This window comes from Ostrea edulis, chromosome 1, assembly GCF_947568905.1.
Source record: "Ostrea edulis chromosome 1, xbOstEdul1.1, whole genome shotgun sequence".
Lineage (NCBI taxonomy): Eukaryota > Metazoa > Mollusca > Bivalvia > Ostreida > Ostreidae > Ostrea > Ostrea edulis.
In genome coordinates this window covers 1,967,057-1,992,162 of record NC_079164.1, presented here as the reverse complement: position 1 = coordinate 1,992,162, position 25,106 = coordinate 1,967,057, and the positions used below count along the sequence as shown (strand labels likewise).

The 25,106-nt window shown below is 35.6% G+C and overlaps 3 protein-coding genes and 1 long non-coding RNA gene across 4 annotated transcripts in view; all 4 read left to right on the top strand.

Moving 5' to 3' along the window:
* Nucleotides 1-196: 196 nt before the first annotated feature.
* LOC125664521 (baculoviral IAP repeat-containing protein 7-like) lies at nt 197-5,811 on the top strand. Its single transcript, XM_056150585.1, has 5 exons — nt 197-549; nt 1,086-1,808; nt 1,928-2,063; nt 3,861-3,938; nt 5,360-5,811. The coding sequence occupies exons 2-5, from the start codon at nt 1,179-1,181 to the stop codon at nt 5,512-5,514; spliced, it is 999 nt and encodes a 332-aa protein (XP_056006560.1). The 5' UTR covers nt 197-549; nt 1,086-1,178; the 3' UTR covers nt 5,515-5,811.
* Nucleotides 5,812-7,793: 1,982 nt separating this feature from the next.
* Nucleotides 7,794-11,016, top strand: LOC125665577 (uncharacterized). The gene is made up of 3 exons (XR_007366273.2): nt 7,794-7,858; nt 7,957-8,637; nt 10,211-11,016. It is a non-coding gene; the product is annotated as an uncharacterized LOC125665577 (long non-coding RNA).
* A 3,867-nt stretch (nt 11,017-14,883) lies between these two features.
* Nucleotides 14,884-25,106, top strand: part of LOC125664522 (ATPase family AAA domain-containing protein 3-like) — a 66,068-nt gene continuing 55,845 nt past the window's right edge. The window contains exons 1-5 of the mRNA XM_048897306.2: nt 14,884-15,390; nt 15,591-15,667; nt 15,978-16,139; nt 17,785-17,854; nt 24,717-24,882. Coding sequence (XP_048753263.2) covers nt 15,198-15,390; nt 15,591-15,667; nt 15,978-16,139; nt 17,785-17,854; nt 24,717-24,882 — 668 coding nt within the window. The 5' untranslated portion in view covers nt 14,884-15,197. The remainder of the gene's footprint in view (nt 15,391-15,590; nt 15,668-15,977; nt 16,140-17,784; nt 17,855-24,716; nt 24,883-25,106) is intronic.
* LOC125657093 (uncharacterized) lies at nt 19,308-21,580 on the top strand. Its single transcript, XM_048887725.2, has 3 exons — nt 19,308-19,905; nt 20,462-20,639; nt 21,211-21,580. Exons 1-3 carry the CDS (start codon nt 19,882-19,884, stop codon nt 21,444-21,446), a joined length of 438 nt encoding a protein of 145 aa, XP_048743682.2. The 5' UTR covers nt 19,308-19,881; the 3' UTR covers nt 21,447-21,580.

Below are 25,106 nucleotides of genomic sequence, written 5' to 3'. Positions count from 1 at the left end.
GAAAATATCTACCCGGAGGACTTAATTCCTACCATGCAGTAGCTTAGAACTGGGGGCTTCCCCTTAAACCCGAAACCTCCTGCCTAATCAATTTCTTACCCCTAACAGATCCCGGCTCTGTCCCTGATTAGTTATAAAAGTTTATTTGAATTTTGATTCATAATGATAATCAATTTTTCGTCGGGTTCGTGTTATAATTTTGCATTGGGATCGACATCCGATATGTCATTCGGAAGAAATTAACCACCCTAAAAATGATAAATACACCGCACATGGATTCTGGCTGTAGGTCAACTAATTTTCAACGACTCTAAAAAATTAATGGTTTGACTGATTCTGTAAATTCATTCTCTGCAAACAGAAGGGTACTCATGCACCGATGGCAGCTAACACCTACTGATTTTATTAGATTGAATGTACATGTAGGACACGTGGTCCGACACTGTGACAAAAAGGCAGGGCTTCACATTGTCTACTCAAACCGTAACATCTCATACTTCAAGATGATTGCAAATTGTGTTATGTTTATCCTGCAATAATCCATTACTAGTAAGTCAAATATATTATTTACTACCTAAAGTTTTGCTTGTTAAATTTCGCTTCTAATATCTGGCGCTTGGCCAAGAATTAATAACCACTTGTCTTTATTTTGACGGGGAGCCTACATGCATGTACATAATAGTGTTCCTTTAATATACGTTTGAAATGTATCAAATCGATGAAGTATAATATGAATAGTTTATCTCTGATGTTTTAAAGTGATTTCACAAATCCCAAAAATATCACTTTAATTGGTTCATTTGTTTATGTTCATTGAATAATAGATACATGACAGTAGGAAACACTGTTTTCACTAATACAAACCTTTACATGTTTATCATGTAAAACTTATCAAATAATGAAATACCAGTATCCGACAAGTGTTTTTATAAACAAGGAAGATGATTCGAATTCAGTGTTCTATGATATAACTGTTTAGATATCTAATTCAAATCACTCTCATATATTCTGGACGTGTGCCACGGTGATATGTGGACCTCCTTTCATGAAATAATCATCGGAGTTTATTTTTCTCTCACCAATAGAACAAGCATGTCCTGTCAGCAAAGATTACCAGGACACTTTTTTCAGCACACGAATAATGGCACCTGTGATTCCTCCCCGTCTTTGCAGTTCGAATGGATTCGAATTGCTTCTTTTCACAATTCCCAGACGGTGCATTAGTCAGCACACTTCGGCTAGCAAGATGTGGATATTACTATACCGGACAAGGCAGGGAGTGTCGCTGCTATTTCTGTGGTTCTACACACTCTGACTGGAGCTGCGAAATAAGTCACGAGCCTGATTGTGCTCAGGGAATGGACTATAGAAATACACCAGTCCCTCGAGAAGAGCCTCCCATGAGCACAAGCCAACTGTCTGGTGGATTAATCATTGAAGAGGTCCCGGAGAATCAGTTTGAGACACCAGGGAGTCCACTCACTCATGGTAATCAACATCCACCGCACATAAATGAGGATTCCTTTACAAGCGGTGTCCCAGTCAGTATAAGCAGATCAGTTCTCCAGAGCAGCACATTCCATAGATTTACTGATAGGTTAAGTACATTCACGTACTGGCCTTCACAGATTGCACAGCGTCCAGTAGAGATGTCATCTGCTGGATTTTACTACACTGGTGTAGGTGATAGAGTTAGGTGCGCATTTTGTGGAGGAGAATTGGGTAAATGGGAATCAACAGACATACCTTTTCATGAACATTTACGATGGTTTCCTGATTGTCCGTTCATTAAGGAATGTTTTCAGGAGGTACATATATTAGGATTTTTTTTATTTTGATGCATGTTATGATCCTTAGAATGTTAAATAGTTATCTTCTGTTATGTGTGTCGTGTGAGCATTTCCACGTGTAATTTTTCTGTTTCAAGTACATTCCTTCAGTACACGAATCACCTAGAGACGGATCTGCCATCGTTTCTACGGAAATCAGGAGGAAAGTAGTGCAATTTGGATTTAATATATCCGATGTGAACAATGCAGTTGATGACCTCATCCGACATATTCGTAAGTACTAATTTAGTTTCATTCACGCAGGATAAGATATCGCGTTTACTTCGAGGTTACGTATGTTTCCTCCCAAGTTCTAATGTATCTCCGTTGTCTTTTGTTTGCACTCCTCACAAGATGAAGTACAATGAGACAGGTTCGCCACTAATCAGTAGAGCTATGGCGACGTTACAGCTGTAAAGGCGGATCATATTACCATAAACAAATCGGCGTCTGAATAATTTCAATAATAATAATAACACAAATTATCATATAGCTATTTTCCATTGTGGTCCTGCATTAAAACATAAACATATAAAATTAACATCTAACATTAGTATCTAAACATGAATACGATATAAAAGGAAAAGGGGAAACATATAGCATAAGACACACCTAATTAATATGGTGTCCGGATAGGGGCATTTGCAAAAGCGTGACTGCGTGTTAGTCACAACACGTGTTGTGACCAACTCGCAGTCACGCTTTTGCAAATGCCCCTATCCGGACACCATAAATTAGTGATATTTTTTTTTAACCTAAATATCAATACATGTTTCATACCGATTGTTAAGCCGTTCTTGGCACACTGATTTGACTGCGGATAACTCCGTTTACCTGATCAGGATATGGGGCTCACGGCGGGTGTGACCGGTCAACAGGGGATGCTTACTCCTCCTAGGCACCTGATCCCACCTCTGGTGTGTCCAGGGGTCCGTGTTTGCCCAATTATCTATTTTGTATTGCTTGTAGGAGTTATGAGATTGATCACTGTTCGTTATCTTCACTTTGCATGACAAAAAAGTAAAAAAAAAAAAAAAAATAGCACAAGACACGCACACACAGTATCATATCACAACTACATTTGGCACACCTGAACAAAAAGAGGAAAGCACGATGTTTAAGTGCTACTTCTATGAAAATATTCCATTAAATACACAGCTTTAAAAATGCCAACCGAACGTGCATTTGGTGGCATAAAATAACTCACTTTCTTAAGTACAGCAAGTTTTCGTACAATTTTCTTTGAAATAAACTCCACGTGTGCATCCCATGATAAAGTGTTATCTCTATAAACACCTAATAGTTTAGCCTGCTTCACAAATTCAATTTGTACACCATTAAAATCTATATTTAATATTCGACATTTCCGTAACCTTTGAGACGTGCCAATAAGCATACATTGTGATTTTTGAAGATTTATACTGAGTTTATTTTTAAGCATCCATTCTACACCCAGCATAAGGTCCTCTTGCAATTTTGATTAAATCACATCAACCGATTTATCACTCACATCCTCTGAAGTGTCCTCGTCATACATTGTAACGGTATCTATTAGGTGTTTATAAAAAGAGATGAGAAAATGCGCCAATTTGAGAAATACCACAACAGGTCTCGACCAAAAAATTCCGACAACATGGACACCATCGACATTCACCAAATACAGAACTCGTAAATATCACCTCCTCGAGGAATGAACAAATTTTTACGATTAAAGGGATAGTATACCACAAAGAATAGTTAGTTTAAATATAATAACCTATTAATAAATTGGAAGTTGTTGCTTTCATTTTGGATCCATACGTTGCAACTGACGCGACGACGCCATTTTCTTTATAGCATCGATCCTGAACCGCCGCTGTATAAGTGCCCAAACTACCTACATGTATGTGAAGAAATAAAGAATAAGTCAAATTTGTTCTTCCCAATTCCCTAGAAAAGCAGATCTATCAAAATGTCAAGCAATGAAAGGGCCGCGGAGATTCGCATATGTACATATCTGTATAATTTGATACGATTGTCTTATTTACTCAGGTTTGCAAGAAATCACTGCCTTGGAGATTATGAAGTATTTATTCAAAGATGGTGCTGTTGAATTTCCCGATTGTGACAGTAAGGATTATTGTCGTTCTCTGTGTTGATATAATTACTTACCAGTGAAGCGTGTGTAATGCGGATATTGTGCTACCCAATATGGAATGTAGACCGTACACCTATTTCGACGCCAATTTTAATATCTAAGAACACGAATTCTGCATTTTGGTCGTTGTCTAATCTGAAGAGTTTTCCTGGTGCCAAACATGTCCGGATTACGCAAGTTTCACTGTAATAAGATATCTTTTTTTTTAAATTTGTGTCTCCTTTCTAGGCATTTTGAGAGTGTTAATTACCCGAGGTCTACTTCCAACGATGTGTTGATAATGATTGTTGACATTTTACGGATAATACAAACTTGCCTTTCACTGACTTTTAAGATATAGAGTCAAACACAATCTAAATCCAATTTGAGGATAGATACACTCGCATACTCATCTTGCATATCGATCTAACTGAGTGGATCAAAGAATATTTGTATAATGAATCGTCCTTAGGGTGATACCTTTGTTGAGTCTATTTTTCATGTCTTATCATACGAAGTGGCATATTTGTTTCCTAACATCTCCCTAATGGTTCTTTATAGCATCCTGATCCTGATCCTGATATCTTCACCTTTCATTGATCACTGTTCATTATCTTCACCTTTCATTGATCATTGGTCGATATCTTCACCTTTCATTGATCACTGTTTATTATCTTCACCTTTCATTGATCACTGGTCGATATCTTCACCTTTCATTGATCACTGGTCGTTATCTTCTACCTTTCATGAAGTCCTATTCTTGTTTATCTTCCCCTATTGCCCTCTTTATCGTTCCTCAAACAATCAAATGTTGATTTAAAACCATAAATATCCCACCAGATATTGGCCGTTTCTGATTCTTTTAAATAAAATTCATCTTATGATATAGGCGATAAGGCAGTTTTAGGGTGCGTGTTGTTGTTGTTACAATTTTCCATTGAATGTATCTAGGATGACTTGATGAAATTTTCCCTTCTGTTTCGTCATTATATTAATATAAAGGTAAGTTCTTTCAAATATCAACCAATGCAATCACTGGAAATCATAAGGAACAAGTTAAAAGCCATAATCCAAAGGTACACTTTACTATGAGTTTGGATACTTCCCACGAGATCCCTTATTTCACTGCGTGCAGCGCCATCTATCCTTCCGGCAATGGTACATTAATTGTAGTATATAATTGATTACAAATTGATATCGAAAATGTGCTTTCATTGGATATCCCGGAAAGATAATTTTTTGATGGAAATATTTATAAAATAGGATCTGTTCCGCCAAGGGGAAGGTGGGAGTACCTGTGAAATAACAATTTGACATACGAAGATGTAAAGTGCATTGATGACCATAAAAATGGCACGATTTTAGAACAGGTAGGAGAAAATCTTTAAATATCTCGAGTATATTATATTTTCAGTTATTGGACCCTGTGTAGTCTGTGCCAGGGAGAACCGATGTACCCTATTCTTTCCCTGTACTCACATCTGTTGCTGCCGTAGATGTGGAGAGAGGTGTTGCTTATGTCCATTTTGTAGGACCAGAATAAAGGCGAGAGTCCGAACATACATCTGAAGATATACCACCCGTCCCTGTGTGTATAATATGAAAGTCAAATGTTGATGTGGAAGAGTCGTCCTCTTCTCCTTTGAAGTGTTCTACAGTGACAAGATTGTTACCATGATTCAAACCATACCTCATCGGTGATGAATATAAACTGACTTTGTTACGTTTACGAAATTCTATGTGTTCGTATTTATTTTATCAGAAGTAATACATATCTGATTTTTAACATTATCAGTTCATGAAATGGTTTATCAATGTTGATATGTTTTTGTTAAATATGTGCAATAAATTTTTACTATACATGCATATCTATGAACTGTGTTCCCCTTAGATGAATATCAGTGATCCATTGAATAAGCTATTTAAATCGTTTAAAGTCAGCATTTCGCAAATTCTATGGTCGTTATAATGATCTACATGTAGTTTGCCAATACACCATATCATTGGGTCAAATGTTGTCTGACGTGTTTCATAACAATTGTTATTCCGTTCTTGGCACGCTGATTTTGGCTACGGATTACTCTGTTTACCTGATCAAGATATAGGGTTCATGGCGGGTGTGACCGGTCGACAGGGGCTGTTTATTCCTTCAACATGTTCAAAGCACCTGATCCCACATGGAACGTCTTAGGGTCCATATTTGCCTAACTCTTATTTTTGTATTCTTTAGAGGAATTATGAGATTGATCACTGTTATTTTCATTTTTTATTTGGTGACATACATGTATTATTGAGTTTCTAGTTTGAAATGATAATATATGATGTGAGGGAGTGGTAGATAGATTGGTTGGTTGTATATTATTTAACATCACCTCGAGAATTGTTTACTCATATGGAAATGTCACCATTCCCGGTGAAGGGCTACAAAACTTATGCTGCAATACGGGGCCTCAGATTTTGTGATGTCACCCGAAGAACCGCCCCGATCCCCACGAGAGAGAGAGAGAGAGAGAGAGAGAGAGAATTATGTCTGACTAGTTGCACTTTACACTGTTCGTTATCTTCAATTGTGAAGCCGTTCTTTACATACTGATTTTGACTAAGGATTACTTCATTTACCTGTTGAAGATACAGGGCTAACGGCGTGTATTACCGGTCAACAGGTGATGCTTACCCCTCCTAGGCACCACATTCCACCTTTGGTATGTCCAGTGGTCCGTGTTTGCCATTCTCTTAGTTTTGTATCTTTTGAGCTATCATCAACCTTCTTTACAGTTCACTTATCAAAACTTACAAAGAAGACGCAATGCTAAAACTACAAAAATTGCATGTGGTAAATTATACCAAAATGATATGATTGATTTTTATGTATTGTTATTTTACTAAGTTCAATCCTACTCTCTGTAGATATATATCTCACCATTGCCACATATTTCTCACATATCACCAGTGAGACCACTGACAGACAATTCAGGTGTAAATCATATTTAATATAATACGCATGTATTAAAATAGTTTTATTTTGTTTAAATTGATATTTTGTACCCAGCCAAACTAAAATCGATAATTATTCTGCGTATGGCCAGTTTTTAAATCGAGGCAAGCTACTGACAAAGAAGTTAATGGTACGGGGGTTTCAACAGTCTCAATTGAAGTCAGCATTTCGCAAATTCTATGGGCGTTTTAACAATCTAGTCTGGATCGAGGCCTCTGCTGGTGGACTGTTAGTCCCCGAGGGTCTGTACAGCCCAGTAGCTAAGTACTTCGTTACTAGCTTGAAAATACGGATGTATATTTAATTGCTGTTATAAAATTTAGAAATTCATTTCAAAATTAAGGATTATCTCCCTCATGCATAGCTCTTATCCTTGGACGAATTTGGCTCCACTTTTTTGGCACGCTGGTTTTGGCTATATTTAGCTCTAAAACTTCATAGTTATTTCGGATTTCAAACATTTCGGTTGAGCATCACTGAAGAGACATTATTTGTCGAAATGCGCATCTGGTGCATCAAAATTGGTACCGTATAAGTTTTACATCAATACAACCTATCATTGTGTCAAATGCTGTCTGACGTGTTTCATACCGATTGTTAGGCCGTTCTTGGCACACTGATTTTGACTACGAATAACTCCGTTTACCTGATCAGGATATAGGGCTCACGGCAGGTGTGACCGGTCGACAGGGGATGCTTACTCCTCCTAGGCATCTGATCCCACCTCTGGCATATCCAGGGGTCCGTGTTTGCCCAACTATCTACTGTATTTTGTATTGCTTATAGGAGTTATGAGATTGATCACTGTTCGTTATCTTCATCTTTTATTATGCTCATTATATAGTTTTATTTTAGAATTGGCTTCTGCATTGAGATCAGAAACAGTATCCCCTGCAACATACGTGTCACTTATTACTGGTATAAAGTAATTTGTTCTTTCAGAAAATTCATGGTTATTTTATTATGAATAAAATAGAATTTGATTTGGTTGAATTATATGTTTCTTTTTATTATAGTTATATCCAAGATTGACAGTCTTCAAAATGATATCACAGCCATTAAATCCACCTGATTAGTACTGTTGATATTGATGCCGAAACCAATGATAGCCTGTTGCCAGACGGAAAGACGCTGGACTCGACTCAAGATATAGAGAGTTTTTAGGACCATCTGGATGACAACACCAAGCAGAAGTTGGTAAATAATTCAAGTTTTTTTCCACAGACATTTGGGAATACCTATTCAATATAGGAATATATAATCCAAGTAGAGCATTTGAATGGGAACTTTGTATTATATCAGAAAATAACATTTATTCAACAATCAACAACTATTAATTCATATTCTAAAGAGTAACCAAGTATTCGGTGTTTTAGAACTTTAATATCTGTACTTATAAGCGGAAGTGAAAAATTCATAAACCTTTTTGTAGTAAGCACATTAAGATGTCATAGCGTCCTGTTCTCCTGTAGTTGCATTGATTCGGTCCTACACCAGGACAGTTGAAAATTTCTGTAGTCATATCTTGATTTTTTAAGATTGCATGTATATTACAAATAAATGCACTGGCATCCTTGGGGAAATATGCCGCATGATAATGAGGACTTTAATGACAAACAACACCATGAGTCATTACAACGAAACTGGGAGGAAGGGGAAGTTCCGATTTATACACCACCGTACAAAAATAATACTCTGTGAGTATTTTTATAAGTACATCTATTTGAATTATAAGGGCCCTCCCATATCATTTAAGAGCTCTATTATGTGTACATTGTTTTTTCCACCGAAAACCGAAGTCACTGACTCACCATCGTACCATCTGAAGGTGCGTTCAAGACCCTAGTATGTGCCCTCGTGACATCTCGGCTCGACTACGCCAATGCTCTTCTTCTCTTTATTACGTGTACATTATCTGCGTGTCTGTCCGTCACTGTACGTCCTAGCTAACAAGTGAACATTTTCATCTTATTTGGACAACTGCCATTCTTTCAAATTTGGTATGAGTTGTCTTTTGGACAAAGGGAAATAAATTGTGGATTCAGGACTCCTGCACCCAGGGGTGTTAGGGCTGGGACAAACACTGCCAAAAAATTGACCAATATCTAAAAATCTTCTTCTCTACAACCGCAAATCTTCGAGGAAACCTAAATGCATAGTGGTGTTGACCAGGAAGGTCTCTACCAAAATTGTAAATAGCATGATCCTCGGGGTAGAGGTTCTTACTCCAAGGGGGTCAAACTTGATATATACATGTATAATGTATATATGTAAAACAATTGAATATTTTCTTCTTTAATGCTATTAATATAAAATTGAAACTAAATAGAATTTAGAAGGAGTATAGGTAGTCCTTAATTTCATGATCGGGGTGGGGGGTGGGGATGGGGGTAAGGGTATGAGTTCCAGGTGGGGTCAAAATTATTCTTGAGATTAAATCAACCCTGTCGTGTTCATATTATATATTAGTATATGATGTCAAGTTTTTCCTCAGCATAAACATTTGGGAGAATTCCAAGTTTTGAGAACACATCTTCTTTTCTACTGTTGCGAAATATTATAATTTAGCTTAAACATTCAGAACAGGAATTTTTTTCTAGATTTTGTAGCCCTTGGGACTAGTGATACTTTAATCAATACAGGTGACTGATATTAAAGGCCTGTGGGCCTCTTGTTTCATCATTTTATACAATAGTAGTGAAGTATATAGATAAAAGACACTTATGAATTTTAAAATCATTTCTGTATGTATATGCCCATATGTATGTCATATTCCTGTGTTGGTCTGTGTGTACTTATGGATGTTGATTACTCGAATCTTTTTCATCCTAATGCTTTCATATATAACTCGTACAAGATGTCGTTCACAATTGCCAGTACCCCCAGTTAGTTACTTTGCTTTTTAACAACTCTTGTTATCCATTGAAGAATATTCAACTAATTTTACAGCTGTAGCTCGAAAGGCTTCCAAGAAAGTGTTGTCATTCCATGACATTAAAATTGAAGTATTGGATGTGCTAAAAAATGCTCCTACTAAACCGGGGGAGGGGGGGGGGGGCAAAGTATGTGAAGGTCAATTTAAGCATTCAATTGATTAACTTGAAACATTAATAGGATTTTTTAAGCATTAATACAATTGAGTTTTGTCACAATTAATTTTATCATATGGGTTATGGGATTGACCATTGTTCGTTATCTTCACCCTTCATCATTAATATGCATCTCATGTATAAAAAAATAATTAATAGTTTATTATTGTCATCATTTTAGAAAAGAGGAAACAAAAGACTAGATGGAATGAATAATGAATTCCCAGAAGAGTCCGACTAAGACATGCACCAAATTTAGAAAGCTTTGGAGATATTTTTTGGTCACCTGAGTCATTCAGATGACCTATTGCAATTGACCAGTGTCCGTCGTCGTGCGATGAATGGAACATTCTAATTTCTTGATAACTTCCACCCTAATTCTTTTCAAATTTGGTATGCATCATCTTTAGGACAAAGGGGCATAAAATGTAAATTTGAAGACTCTTGCACACCCAGGACCTTAGGGCATGAGCAAAAATTGACCAATTTTCAAAGATCGTCTTCTCTGCAATGGCACATCTGTAAGGAAAACTAAATTCATAGTGATTTAGAGCATGAAGGCCTCTGCCAAAATTTTAAATATCGTGATCCCTAGGGTAGAGGTTCTCACTCTAGGGCAGGGCCAAACTTGGCATACAGTGTATATATACAAAACATTTCAAAAATGGCTTTTTTGATGCTAGTGATACAAAATTGATATTTATAAGGAATAAGGTAGTCCTTTAACTAAAATTGTAAATCTCATAAATGAATGTGTATAGGCACTTTTGAGGGACATTTATGTTTTAAGAACATGTTTTACTTTATATTGTTGTTTAGCTTAGATATGTTGAACAGGAATTTTTTATAAACCTTTGAGGCTAGTGATACTTTAACTAATACTCAGGAGACTGATGAGGTCTTTGGGACATTTGTGTCATATTCTATCTACCAGTAATGCATCTACAGTTTATATGATTTTCAAATAAAATTGTTTAAGAAAGCTTATCAATGTTGCTCTGTTTTTATTGAATATTTTAATGACGTTTTAGGAAAAGGTTGAGAGAAGTAAAAGGATGTGTCTTCATAATGTTTCATGAAATGTTTTTATGTTTCATAAAATGTTTTCATAATGCTTCATGAAATATTTTTATAATGTTTCATGAAATGTTTTAAAAACATTTTGATTAAATTTTATTTAGAAATGTTCTGAACATGTTTCTGAGACCATACAAAATCACTTAAAGATGTTTTTTCTAAAAACATTTTTTACATGTTTTCAAAACATTGCTGTGCTACCTGGGTAGCTCACTTCTCATTAGTCCGAAATATCTGAAATTTTCTTGGCTTTTTAATGATTTTGGCACGGTAAATATCAAAATCATAAAAAAACCCAGAAAAATATATTTCGGATTAACTTCTCATGAAAACCTACAATAGTTCACTTCACATGAAAACCTGCAATAGGTCACTTCTCATGAAAACCCACATGAAAACCTACAACAGGTCACTTCACATGAAAACCTACAACAGGTCACTTCACATGAAAACCTACAACAAGTCACTTCACATGAAAACCTACAATAGTTCACTTCTGATGAAAACCTACAATAGGTCACTTCTGATGAAAACCTACAATAGTTCACTTCACATGAAAACCTACATGTACAATAGGTCACTTCACATGAAAACCTACAATAGGTCACTTCACATGAAAACCTACAACAGGTCACTTCACATGAAAACCTACAATAGTTCATTTCTCATGAAAACCTACTATATAGAGGTACACCAGGGGCTGATCCAGGAATTACCGTTACGGTGGGCACCACATTATGAGGCAGGGGGTCTGAGGGCCGCCTTGAGGCCCTCAATGGGTCCAGGGCGAAGCCCTGGTAGGGGCCCAGGGGGCGTAGCCCCCGAAAGCTTCTGGATTTTACTGTTTTAATAGAGCTTGAAATATGTCTCCTATTTAGTCATTTTTACTATTTTCTGTCATTTTTTAATAAGGTGAAATTAATAAAATGACGCAAATTTTAAGGGTTTTGGGAAAAAATTGCGGTTACGGGGGGGGGGGGGGGGGTCCACTTTATGAGGCAGTGGGTCCAGGGCGAAGCCCTGGTGGGGGTCCAGGGGGCGAAGCTCCTAGATTTTACAGATTTTATGGGGCTTGAAATATTTCTCCTCATAATTAGTCATTTGTACTATTTTCTATCATTTTAATAAGGTGAAATTGATAAATAGACCCAAATTTTAAGGGATTTTTGGAAAAAATTAAGTTTATTTCTCCGGGAGTGGAAGAAATTATTGTTTCTTGTATTGTTGAGTGCATTTTCCGAAACAATTAAGATACCGCGAATCTGTTTACGAGTTGACTCCTCCTCTTCAATTGATGACAACTCGTACCTAAGCAATATACCACTTATATGCGCATAGATATATTGCATTATGGGCAGATTCTTGGGTACGAAATGACTTTTGCCTTTTAGGTACGAGTTGACCTATGGGTTACGAGTTGAGGTAGCAGGGGACAGTTTCGCACTATAGGCCCGGTCAACTTTTTCCAAAAATGGAATTACCCTGTATTTGAAGTGATATTACATGTGTAAAAATGTATACAATAATTTTAGGATGCATGTCAAATGTAGCTGAGTGCTTAGTAAAAATGTTGATATACAACATGTAGGTGTCACCATGATTCCTAGCATATAGATGGGTGCAAATACGAAACTAAGACACGTGGTCAGTTGCTGAAGAAATTCCGGTGAAAACATGCAGGGTCTAGCAAAAGGTCTGTAGCTGTGAGGGAAGGTGGATGGCCCCATATGAGAGGTAGATTTTTGAGAAGGGCAGATAGGGTTCTTGATTGTGCACAGTGTCTAAATCCCCATGTTTGGTACTGTGATGGTGTGGGGGTGGTGCGGATTAGCCCAAATGAGGGAAAATCAAAGCAAAAAAGGGGAACCTGCTCAGAGCATGTTTTGTGCACCAGCACCAGTATTTATAGATTACATGTAATTTAGGGTCATAATTTATTAACTACACTAATATGAAATACAAGTATTGACATAAAAGGGAAATATGATTTTTCATTAGTCTGTCATAATCTGACTTTGGTGTATACCCCCTATCCACATGTTTCAAAACCAAAGAAACTGTCCCCTGCCACCTTTAAGAGAATGGCATTTTTTGAAACCCATGGAATTCAGTCAATTTCATTAATATTATCAAGATAAATGTATTAGATATGTAATACAACCCCTTATTTCAATAGATGTATCACATTAGTGTCACAATGGTAGACAACAGAGTCAAGGGGGGTAAGCTATGCTTTAGTACTATGGAAAACCAGAATCTGGTCAAGTATCATAGTGACATGTAAGTACATGTAAATAAGCTTAGTGGTTAAAATAATGTTATTTGGGGTACTTCATATACTGTGTATTCTTTTTACATAGATTACATGTAGTTTTACATGTTCTACATGTAATTAACAAATTGTACTGATTGACAGGTCTCAGGTACAGTAGATCACATTTCTTCTCAGCACCATGATACATATTTATGAAAAAATACTTGCAGATAGAGAAATAAGTCATTTTAGAGACATTTTGTACACAAAAAACACAGTTAACACCATTTTCTCATTTATGGGTGGTACTTGTAAACAAGCCACCTCCCCTTTGACATTTGACTGAATTGCATGAATCTTTAGTTTTCACTATTAGGATGGCATAGAATAGAATGTAAGAAGAGAACAGGTATTCAAAATCTTGTTGGGGAGTTGTTTACTTAATTAGAGCATATTTCAGGTCTATACATATACAGTATGTAAAGAAGTAGACAGTGAAGTTGGAAATTTTCTTGATTTTAAGAGCAGTTATGTCCCTTTATCTCTCTCTAATCCATCATTTTCTACACAGGTTCTCATGATTACATGTTCAGCATGTAGCACCACATATAAGGTCACTTTTACCATAGATACAATATACTTGTAATATTATTTGTTAGGCACAGGGATCTTACTCGAACACTCTCATCACTCTAAAATGACAACATCATACACAGAAATGTAGGGTTTTTAAATAATTTTATTGCGTACACATTTAGGGCGGTCGACATGATGTATTGGTGTAGTTTCACTCAGAATAAGTCAGATTTGTCAAAAATGGGAGTTGACGTCAATGACATGAGATGTCAGAATTCTTAAAGGTAGCAGGGGACAGTTTCGCACTATAGGCCCGGTCAACTTTTTCCAAAAATGGAATTACCCTGTATTTGAAGTGATATTACATGTGTAAAAATGTATACAATAATTTTAGGATGCATGTCAAATGTAGCTGAGTGCTTAGTAAAAATGTTGATATACAACATGTAGGTGTCACCATGATTCCTAGCATATAGATGGGTGCAAATACGAAACTAAGACACGTGGTCAGTTGCTGAAGAAATTCCGGTGAAAACATGCAGGGTCTAGCAAAAGGTCTGTAGCTGTGAGGGAAGGTGGATGGCCCCATATGAGAGGTAGATTTTTGAGAAGGGCAGATAGGGTTCTTGATTGTGCACAGTGTCTAAATCCCCATGTTTGGTACTGTGATGGTGTGGGGGTGGTGCGGATTAGCCCAAATGAGGGAAAATCAAAGCAAAAAAGGGGAACCTGCTCAGAGCATGTTTTGTGCACCAGCACCAGTATTTATAGATTACATGTAATTTAGGGTCATAATTTATTAACTACACTAATATGAAATACAAGTATTGACATAAAAGGGAAATATGATTTTTCATTAGTCTGTCATAATCTGACTTTGGTGTATACCCCCTATCCACATGTTTCAAAACCAAAGAAACTGTCCCCTGCCACCTGACCTAGGTACGAGTCGGTCAGGGTAAAACTTGAGTTAGCGATTTTTGGGATTCTGGATTCCTCCCTTGTGTAAATATAGAATAGAGAGGGTCAATTCGTGACGAGCCCCTGTGGATACACAGACAATTATGACTCCCCTTTAAATAAATCTAAAAATTATGTAGACCGAATCTTTCAAAGACGAAGATAGGTCGGATTTAAACCGTTATCGGTTTTGCTAATAGTCATATCCGCTTATAGTACGCATGTTTTCAAGAATACTACAACTACACGTGAGTTTGGTAATGCCGGGCTGATTGCAAACAATTTAACAAAATAACTGAAGATGTCATGGCTGTTTGGAATGGGAGGCGGGGGACAAGGCCCCCCACAAATCCCTGTCCCACCACCAGGGGGTGACAATAAAGGCAGTTCCGAACCACCGAAAAATTTAACGAAATCGGAGATGGAATCTTATCGATTTGACTCGGCAGCACTGGAGCGAGCTGCTAATGCAGCCAAAGAGTTAGAGAAATCCAGTAAGTCACTAAGTTTTTGTTCATTATGACTGTATTTCATTTGTCACACTCCATGGTCAATTTGATGTAGAAGATCAAACTTCTTGGAAAATTCTGATGAAATAGACATGTTGTAAGCCCAGTTCAAGGTTATCGAGTAACTTAGTAAGCCAGTAAATCTGACAGGCTTTTGAAACTTTGTCGATGCTAACATATTTCAGAAAATGCCAAGGAAGCGCTGGAACTGTCAAAACTGCAGGAACAAACGAAACAATTGGAAACTCAGACGAAGTCGAAGGTAAACGCAGATACTTTTGCCTCTGGCCTGTCACTGTCAGTTGATACAATGTTTCAAGGATAGTTCGGAAAGATGCAAGATCAGTCAAAGAGATATTTTAGAACCAAAGTTTAAGTTAACATTATCAGTGGTCATCCGCACTAAACTGGAACTGGAAATTACTTACAGTGAATTTTCTTCATTCATTCCGAATTTCCTCGCATTGTGTAATTCATTTTTTTCTGTATAGACAAATACATTACAAATTGAAAATTATGGATATATTAAACTATGGGAGATGCAAAAAAAAAATTGTGAGTTGATTTTGTAGGAAATGGAAGCATATATTGAGGAAATGAAACTTCAAGCTGTGAAAGTCCAGGAGGAAGAAAGGAGAAAAACGATGTCTAAAGAAGCAGAACTTCATCAACAGAAAGCAAAGTACCAGGATCAACTGGCGAGGCGGAGATACGATGACCAACTTACGCAACAGGTAACGCCATCTGGTGTGATTAAGACTTCACTCAACAGGTAACGCCATCTGGTGTGATTAAGACTTCACTCAACAGGTAACGCCATCTGGTGTGATTAAGACTTCACTCAACAGGTAACGCCATCTGGTGTGATTAAGACTTCACTCAACAGGTAACGCCACCTGGTGATTAAGATGCAACTGTACAAGTAATGCCATCTGGTGTGATTAAGATGTAAAAACTAACTCAAGACGTGCATAAATAATGTAAGTCATGACTGGATTGTCAGAAATACAGAATGACGTGACACCAGTGATTTTTCTACATTTTTTACAAGGGTCCTGTGGCTTTCGAATTGGGAAAAATTGTCGACATTTCAGTCAAATTGGAAAAAGTCAATTTTATTGTAAATAAGTTGTAAAATCATATCAAACATTATATTATCTTTATTTCACACATCTAATTTTCTTTAACCTTCTAAAATTTTCAACTTTTCTATCCAAATCATCACCATTACCATAACTTTTTGTTAAATCTTATGTATATAATTCACATCGATGTTTACTTTAAATATTCAAATACGTTTTCCTTTCATAATTTTATTATTGGGAAAAATGCCAGCTTAATTGGGAAAAAATAGGCAATTTTTAGGAGGGGAAAGGGCCGAAATTCTGACCCAAAATGGGCCTTAAAAAGTCACTGGACACAATCGTTAAATGTCATAACTGGTAGAAATACAATTGCAGAACAAGTGTTGTAAACTTGATACAGATGAAATCTTTCGCTCCGAGTAATTGTAGCTTTGGAATTGTTACAGTACTCCAGCTTGTTTTCCTTATCAACTGTTACTGGTAAACAGTATCATCCCAATGCCGAACATTATCGATTTTTTCACAATGTTTAGGCTAAAATATGCCCAGTAACAAACTGCTAAATCTTCATAATTCATATTCTTTACTATTAATATATTTATTCAGTGTTAATTTTCAAACAAATACCATTTGTTGATATGAAAGAATATTTATAAGTATTTTGACTTTATTTATTCCAAATGAATAGGTATCTATACCTTTCTCATTCCATAGTATAAACCCGCTATACTCTCACATGATGTGCATGCATAGTGAATATACTCTGCAAAATTTATTTCCAACATAATTTTACCATTTATCATGTATATAGTTGAAATTTTATCTCTGCTCCTAATAAAAAGAATTCTCATAATCGAAATAAAAAGTGTTATGTTGAAAAGTCTGTAAACTTTTTTATTTTTAAACATATTTTGTTATTGAAAATTTTGCGATATTGCACCACAGTTTAGAATTTTGCGATACAGAAATTAATGTCAATGCCCAGCCTTTTAATACATGTTAAGATTTGTATAAACCTTGTTTTGATATGTATGTGTTAAACATTATATCAAGTTTGCTTTGAATTACAAATTCTTAATATGTTTTGATATTTATATGTATGTGTTAAACAACATTATATCAAGTTTGCTTTGAATTACAAATTCTTAATCTGTTTTGATATTTATATGTATGTGTTAAACATTATATCAGGTTTGCTTTGAATTACAAATTCTTAATATGTTTTGATATTTATATGTATGTGTTAAAGAACATTTTATCAAGTTTGCTGTGAATTATTTGATCTGTTTTTTAGACAAGACTTCAGGAAGAGAACTTGAGAAAACAAGAAGAATCTGTAGCTAAACAGGAGCAGATGAGAAAAGGTGAGTCTTAAATAAGATAGCATCAGGTCGTGTAGCACATGTCAATACTAAACAGGAGCAGATGAGAAAAGGTGAGTCACATCTAGATACTGTTTATATATTACACAGTGTTTCCGTTGATGCAAAATTCTGCATAATTTACGCACGTAAAATATTTTTTACCCTGAAAATCACCACCCAAAGGGTCATTGTGTATGCAGAAAAAAAATAACAAGTTCACATTTTGCGACCATCCTAGAGTCAATCAATGTTCATTCTCAGACATACATAAGAATAAAGGCAGAGAACCAGAATTTAAGTTTTGTTTCAACATGGCGACGTGGTTCAATTTTAGATTTACACTGAACCAAATGAAATGCTGACTGACAAATCGAGAAAACAAGCATGTTGATGATAAGGATTTGCATGGTTTCGATCCCAGGAGTCGGCAGTTCATCTGTAAAGGTCTACAACGTAAGCAACAACCAATAAGCTTCACGAGCACTCATGAAGCTCGATGGTTGTTGACATTGTAGACCTTCGCAGATAGAACTGCCCACTCCAGTGAATCGAAGTAAATCATAATAGTGGACCGAAATACGTAAAAGGGTGAAATAGACATGTGATATGATGACAAGTAACTAGGGCTGGGATGATTCAGGGTTAGCTCGATTCGGTTCGGTTTCGATTCATAACAGCACGGTTCGGTTATTTTCAATTCGGTTCATGTTAGGTCCAATTTATCTAATGACACCACAAAAATTAACCATTTTAATGAGTAGCATATTTGATTTGATTTAATTCAAGTTATATAACTATATGTTGTCATTTGTAAACATCATATCTATTCATAATGGCATTTTATAACTTTGATAAAAAAAAAAAGAAAACACTGACAGTCTATCAAAATTTGTTATATTAATGTGCTGCATAAGTTTTGGATAATTAAACAAATCTATAGTGAATCTAAAATGTATATGATATTGTTTTCATTGATATGCAAAAATTCAACAATTCTATCAATTGAGAGACTTTGAAAATCTCTCCTTTATTGATATACTTCTCTCATGTTAACTGTCAAATCTGTGTCATTACCTACGATGTTGATTTCACTCCACCACTGACAGAAATGCTATATGTCATGTAAAGATAAACTGCAATGATCTTACGGACCATATTCTGTTGGTATCTGAGTGGTGAAAATGCTAACTCTTAACACAGTAGTGATTTAAATCTCTGTTGCATAAAAAACCACATGTTTTCAACATCACTCGGACGCCATATTTGTTGTTTTGGTGTAAGTAAAATCTAAACCGAACCGAAATCCGGAATTTGTAATCGGTGCATCGAATCGAATGGTATGAATCGCGGTGCACCGAAATTTTCGGTGCACCGCACAGCCCTACAAGTAACCTATAGAAACTTCATAGTAAGGCCAAAAATAAAAATATGTTTGTTTCCCCTCGCCCCGACCGGGTAAAAAAAAAGGGCCCGGGTCAAAAGTTTTTTTGCCAAAAAATTGCGATGTTTTTTTTTTTTTATTTCCGTAAAAAAATCGTGTCCGCTCCGTGTCGGTTCTAGACGTTACTTCTGCTTTTTTCGGAAGTTACCGGGATTTATCGATACTTGAAAAATGGGTGACAGAATAGCGTTGTCGTCTACTGTAAAGATAAAATACAAACACACATCTAAAGTTGTGCCCATAATAGTCAACAGACTCTACAGTTTCTCCAAACACTGTACATGGAATGAGGTTTTGAATGATTTGACAGCGGACGGCGACCATAACATAGACAAGTTGGACGAAGTAACTGTCACCGTGTCGGACAAACTTGCCAACGGTGTAACTTTTGAGCCAGATTTTGAAGAACAGATACAAGTGGTTCACAACTTTGATAGAAAATTGAAATATGTACAATTTGACGTGATAAGAGACTTAGAACCAAATAACAATGTACCAAAAGGTCAAAATCCTCCTACATGTCCTACAGCTTTCGATGTTTTGATGAGAAAGTCCAGCACACTGACAAAACTCCCTCAAAAGATTGATGAAGCCTCTCCCAGATTTACAGGTAATTTATATGCATTATTATATTTCTATCAAGTAGGTTTGAGATGGTGTATGGCTCATGTCTTAAAGTTATAAATGAGTCTGTCCCACACCATTTCATTTCTTTCTTCAATGTTCCCAAACTTTTGGTCTGGGGAAATTTATGGTAGGGGGTGTAAAAACGGTAAATTCCTAGGGGAAGTGCTGCCCAAATTTTTTTCAACATTGGACAAACATAAACAACAATAGGAAAATGGGCAGTCAGACTTGGTACTGGCACTGATGCATGTATCTTATGAAAACAGACCAAAACTGCTAGGCTATATGAAATGAAAGACAATATTATAATTTTCACACAGTGGTAACAAATATGTCTGACAGTTGTGCTAAATTAGATCCTAATATCTTTCATGACTTGCATTAATATTTCAATATTTTTGCTTAATTTGTCCTCCAATATTCTAACATTTACACCTTTCCCTGGATTTAAGGTTTTGTTTAACATTACAATCTAGGTTGTCTTGTTCTACATTCAATGAATATATTTTAATTAGCATTTGATATCTAATCTTTTTCAGGGTTGTGAAAACAGAATGCTTGTTGCCCAGAATGTGAGATCTACAATAAAATACACCGAATGTGACAAACCTAGATGCATTTATTCTAAGCTGAAGTTGAACCCTCGAGATTTAAGAGCCTTGAAGCACACAACAGATAAATATGACTACACTTGCGGGGCAATTTTAGCACCAGAAGGTTTGTATATTTATTGACAATATTGTGATTAAATGACACTAAATAAGACTGGCATTTCTGACAGAACCAAAGCACAAGTATGTTCGTTTGTTTATCATCATGATGATTAATATCATAAACAATGGATACATGAACTAAGATGAATATTCACTGTTCAAATCTTTTTAATCAAATGACAAAATGTCAGAAGAACAGAAATTGGATTTGTGTGTTTGTCCACATTCAATCTGTATCCTTGCATTGTTCAAAAATTTAAATGCTTTTTGTAGGCCTTATATACATGTGCAGGATAAAACATGTTTGCATCTACCATGCATATTCCCCTTTTTCACTCTCCAAAAGGACATTCAGTATTAAATGCACAATCTGTGGAAATTATGTTTTTGGCAGCCTTTATATTTACAGTCATTGAATGATAACATCTTTATAATATTTGTATCATTGAAGTAATGGAAGTAGGGATGAATCTTTGAATTTAACCTTGGGTAATCTGAAAAAGAAAATAAAGAGCACAAAAACATTAAAATCAATTTTTTTCTCTGACAAGTGTTTTTTTTTTGGTCATTTTCAGGGGATGTTCTACATGGAAAAGTTTTCACAAGACTCCAGCTTGCATGTACCAGTCACATTGAATTTGCATACTACAGCTCGGATGTTGGCCGCAAAGACATGTGTGCTTATTGTGTTGCAACAGAGATCCAAAAGGACAAGGACTTGTGCAAAAACTTTAAAGTTGTGCTGCCAGTTTGTGACTTGTGTCGTTCAAAAAAATTGGAAGTCCCAAAGAGAAATCCAATTAAGAAATAGTTAATTCTAGTCTGACAATCAGTTAATTCTAGTCTGATATTCATCCTCTCTAAGTCATTCTTTTTAACATGTTGTTTATGATTTTTGTTTCTACTTGTTTCTAGTCAAGAATAAATGTTTTTTGTTTATTTTCATTTATTTCTTTAAATAATGTTTTTTAAAGAAATGTCGGAGTAAAGAAAACAGAAATTACACATCCAGAGCATTCATATTAGCATACAGATTCAATGCCAGCAAGCCATTCCAGGATTTTAATACATAAAACATTGAAGCTCAACCAATCCTCAACATAGTAGTATAAATGTTCTCTTCTCCAGATGTTAAGCATTGAAGACAATCAGTGCCCTGTTTGACAGATCTGCTTTTTTTCCGACAATACATATAAAATTATATGAATTTAAAAAAAAAAAATATCACCTGCCTGCCTGGTCAGTTTCAAAAACTAGACCCGGGGGAGGGGAAACAAACATTCTTTTAATTGTGGCCTAAATTGTGAAGGTATTCATTTCATGAGTAAAACACTGCACTTTAGTGTACCTATACAGTGTAGATCTAAATTGAATATTTTAAATTGAGATTTTTTTTTTTAAAGTGTGACCCTCTAAAAAAAATCTGTTGACTCCCAGAATTCAGCCACAGAGGGTCATCATGACCCTTGCCACTTCAAAAGTTCAGAAACAGTTACACGTTTGTTGTTACAATACGTCGTGTATCTAGATGTTACACGTTTGTTTGTTGTTACAATGCTCCGTGTATCTAGATGTTACACGTTTGTTTGTTGTTACAATGCTCCGTGTATCTAGATGTTACACATTTGTTGTTACAATGCTCCGTGTATCTAGATTTTACACGTTTGTTTGTTGTTACAATACGATGTGTATCTAGATGTTACACATTTGTTTGTTGTTACAATGCTCCGTGTATCTAGATGTTACACGTTTGTTTGTTGTTACAATGCTCCGTGTATCTAGATGTTACACGTTTGTTGTTACAATACGTCGTGTATCTAGATGTTACACGTTTGTTTGTTGTTACAATGCTCCGTGTATCTAGATGTTACACGTTTGTTTGTTGTTACAATGCGATGTGTATCTAGATGTTACACGTTTGTTTGTTGTTACAATGCTCCGTGTATCTAGATGTAATTGCTCTTGATTATGTAAAAATTTCTTCTAAGAATCACTCGGTAAAATTTTGATGCATGGTAATTGATTTATTAGCAAGTGCCTGGGGGATGAGAAGCTATATTTCTGTTTATGAGAAGTTTATGTTTAGATATATATATATATGCCAATATCTTAAATGATCAATAATTATATGATGCTGACCCTATGAGAGAAATTTTTTATCCGTGGGATTTCAAATTTACAAAACGTATTACTGTTGAGATGACTTCTACATGGGAAACAAAATTTATGTTCTTCAAAAGACGATATGATGTTCTGTGTTGCATTTTGCAAATAAATTAGTACATGTACTGCAATTTTTAAAAATAGGATCAATGTGTTGTAGGCTTATTTTTTATAGTCATTTTCTGAGAAAAATCCTTAATTTGGTCAATTCGGCAAACAGAACGAAGAATTTCCCAGCTATTTCTATTACCAGTGTGAGGTTAGTAAGGCACTGGTATCGTAGCAAGTGTAGGTATACCACTATAAATCTGACAGATGTTTCGGATACGAGCCATTCATTATGAAGGAAGGGTAAATACAATCTACCCTTTGCCAATCCATCTTAAAGCATTACACATTCATAATATTGACTGTTTATCATCTGCCATGTTGGTTTATATATATCGGCTGTTTTCAGAAAGCCCAGTAAAATTGAAATTAATTTTGTATATAGTGTTTTGTGTACTTGGAATTATTTGTATTTAACGTATTAATGTTCTCATTTTTTTTTTCATGTAAATCATGGCTTAGTCCAGCATTTAGATGTTGCTAACCATTTTATATTTAAAGGGAATTTTTCAATTTTTAGAATATAAGTGAACCCGTCTTGAGACACTCTTATCCACTTCCTTATGAACTATTTAGATGGATTTCAAAAGCAAATTAATTTTTCATCTTCAGATGCAATTTTTATTTAAACTTCGGCTTGGATAGGTTGATTTAGTATATTGGGTGAGGCTAGCGGGGAAAAATGTTGAACTTATTACCAAATATTACAGTAATATCGACCTTATTACCAAAAATGACAGTAAAAATGTTGACCTTATTACCAAAAATGACAGTAATATTGTCGACCTTTTAACCAAAAATTACAGCGTTAAACTTTGTAGTTAATAAGGACACACTGTGTATATGTGCATATTCCCAGGAAATTCTGATTCAATAAATTTTCTGGGAGTTACGCCTCTTTTGAACGTAGAATTTTTAGCCTGTCTGTCCTGTTCTTGCAGTAATGCATTGCATTACCATTCATTATGTGACGCTTAAAACGTATTGCGGAATTTTATCGCGAACTGCGCGCCGTAATTGATTGAGAGTTATTTATTAAGTTCTGTCCTTGCGAATCATTTTCTTTGAGATTAATAAAATATGCAAAATAATGTATTTAAGTTTCAGATACAATTTAATATTAGTATTTTGTGTTTATAACAATATTCCAGGTAATTAAGAAATTTATAAATTATGATTAATTACTTGGAATATTAAAACCGGTTTGTCGGCTTATTTATAACTCACTCACTATATGTGCACGCTCTTCATTCTGACGCCTCCCTTCACACAGTTCACTGGGTGTTCGAATAGAGTTCGGGGTAACACATTTTTAATATTGAATACCTCTTTGTTCCGGTGAGACAGGTTTAATTGGGTGTGGCACTGCCATACAATTGGGCTCATTGCCAATTTGTATATATAATAAAAATAGTGACATTGAACCAAATCTTTGTCATAATTATGTGAGGCATTGTCAAGCAATGTTGGAGTATGGGGTATGTGAGCTTGCTCACTTCTGCTTTCGTTTTACCAAAAATTACAGTAATAAGTCGACCTTATTACCAAAAATTACAGTAATAAGTCGACCTTATTACCAAAAATTACAGTAATAAGTCGACCTTATTACCAAAAATTACAGTAATAAGTGTTATGTCAGTTGATAATTTGATTCTTTATTTGTTCTTTATATAAATCATTGCTGCATATCGACATTGTGTAAATGTATTGTAAATATATTGAATTCAATTATTGTATGATAATGGATTTAAAGTGAAATTACAACATTATAGGCTTGCCTGTAAATCACATGTAAACCCTGTTTATTTAGCCACGCTGGAGCATGAGTTCGAACTCCGCAAGAAAAATGAACAAGCCAGAATAGAAGCAGAAATGAAAGCTCGGGGGAAGATGGAGAGAGAGAACATAGATCTGATAAAGGAACAGATCAAATTAAAGGCTCAAGAAAAAAGGGAGACAATCCTAGAATCAATCAAGTAAGATATTAAAGAAAAGGGAGACCATCCTGGTGTCAATCAAGTAAGATTTTACAGTGTGCGAAATTAACCATGGACCGATAGACAGTGTCTATAGAAAATCGAGTCGGTCTATAACAATCGAAATAGCTATAGACCGACTTGTCTATAGGAATTCTGAGTAAAAAACTGGTTCCCCACCACTTATTAAACATATATGGAACGCAATCGGTGCACTCCCTGGA

Excerpts from the sequence above, each read along its gene's own strand:
- LOC125664521 (XM_056150585.1), top strand. The coding sequence starts at position 1,179 with ATGGATTCGAATTGCTTCTTTTCACAATTCCCAGACGGTGCATTAGTC. Across the intron at positions 2,064-3,860 it reads TGACCTCATCCGACATATTC|GTTTGCAAGAAATCACTGCC; the intron begins GTAAGTACTAAT and ends TTATTTACTCAG. Across the intron at positions 3,939-5,359 it reads TGAATTTCCCGATTGTGACA|TTATTGGACCCTGTGTAGTC; the intron begins GTAAGGATTATT and ends TTATATTTTCAG.
- LOC125657093 (XM_048887725.2), top strand. The coding sequence starts at position 19,882 with ATGAAGCCTCTCCCAGATTTACAG. Across the intron at positions 19,906-20,461 it reads AGCCTCTCCCAGATTTACAG|GGTTGTGAAAACAGAATGCT; the intron begins GTAATTTATATG and ends AATCTTTTTCAG. Across the intron at positions 20,640-21,210 it reads GGCAATTTTAGCACCAGAAG|GGGATGTTCTACATGGAAAA; the intron begins GTTTGTATATTT and ends GGTCATTTTCAG.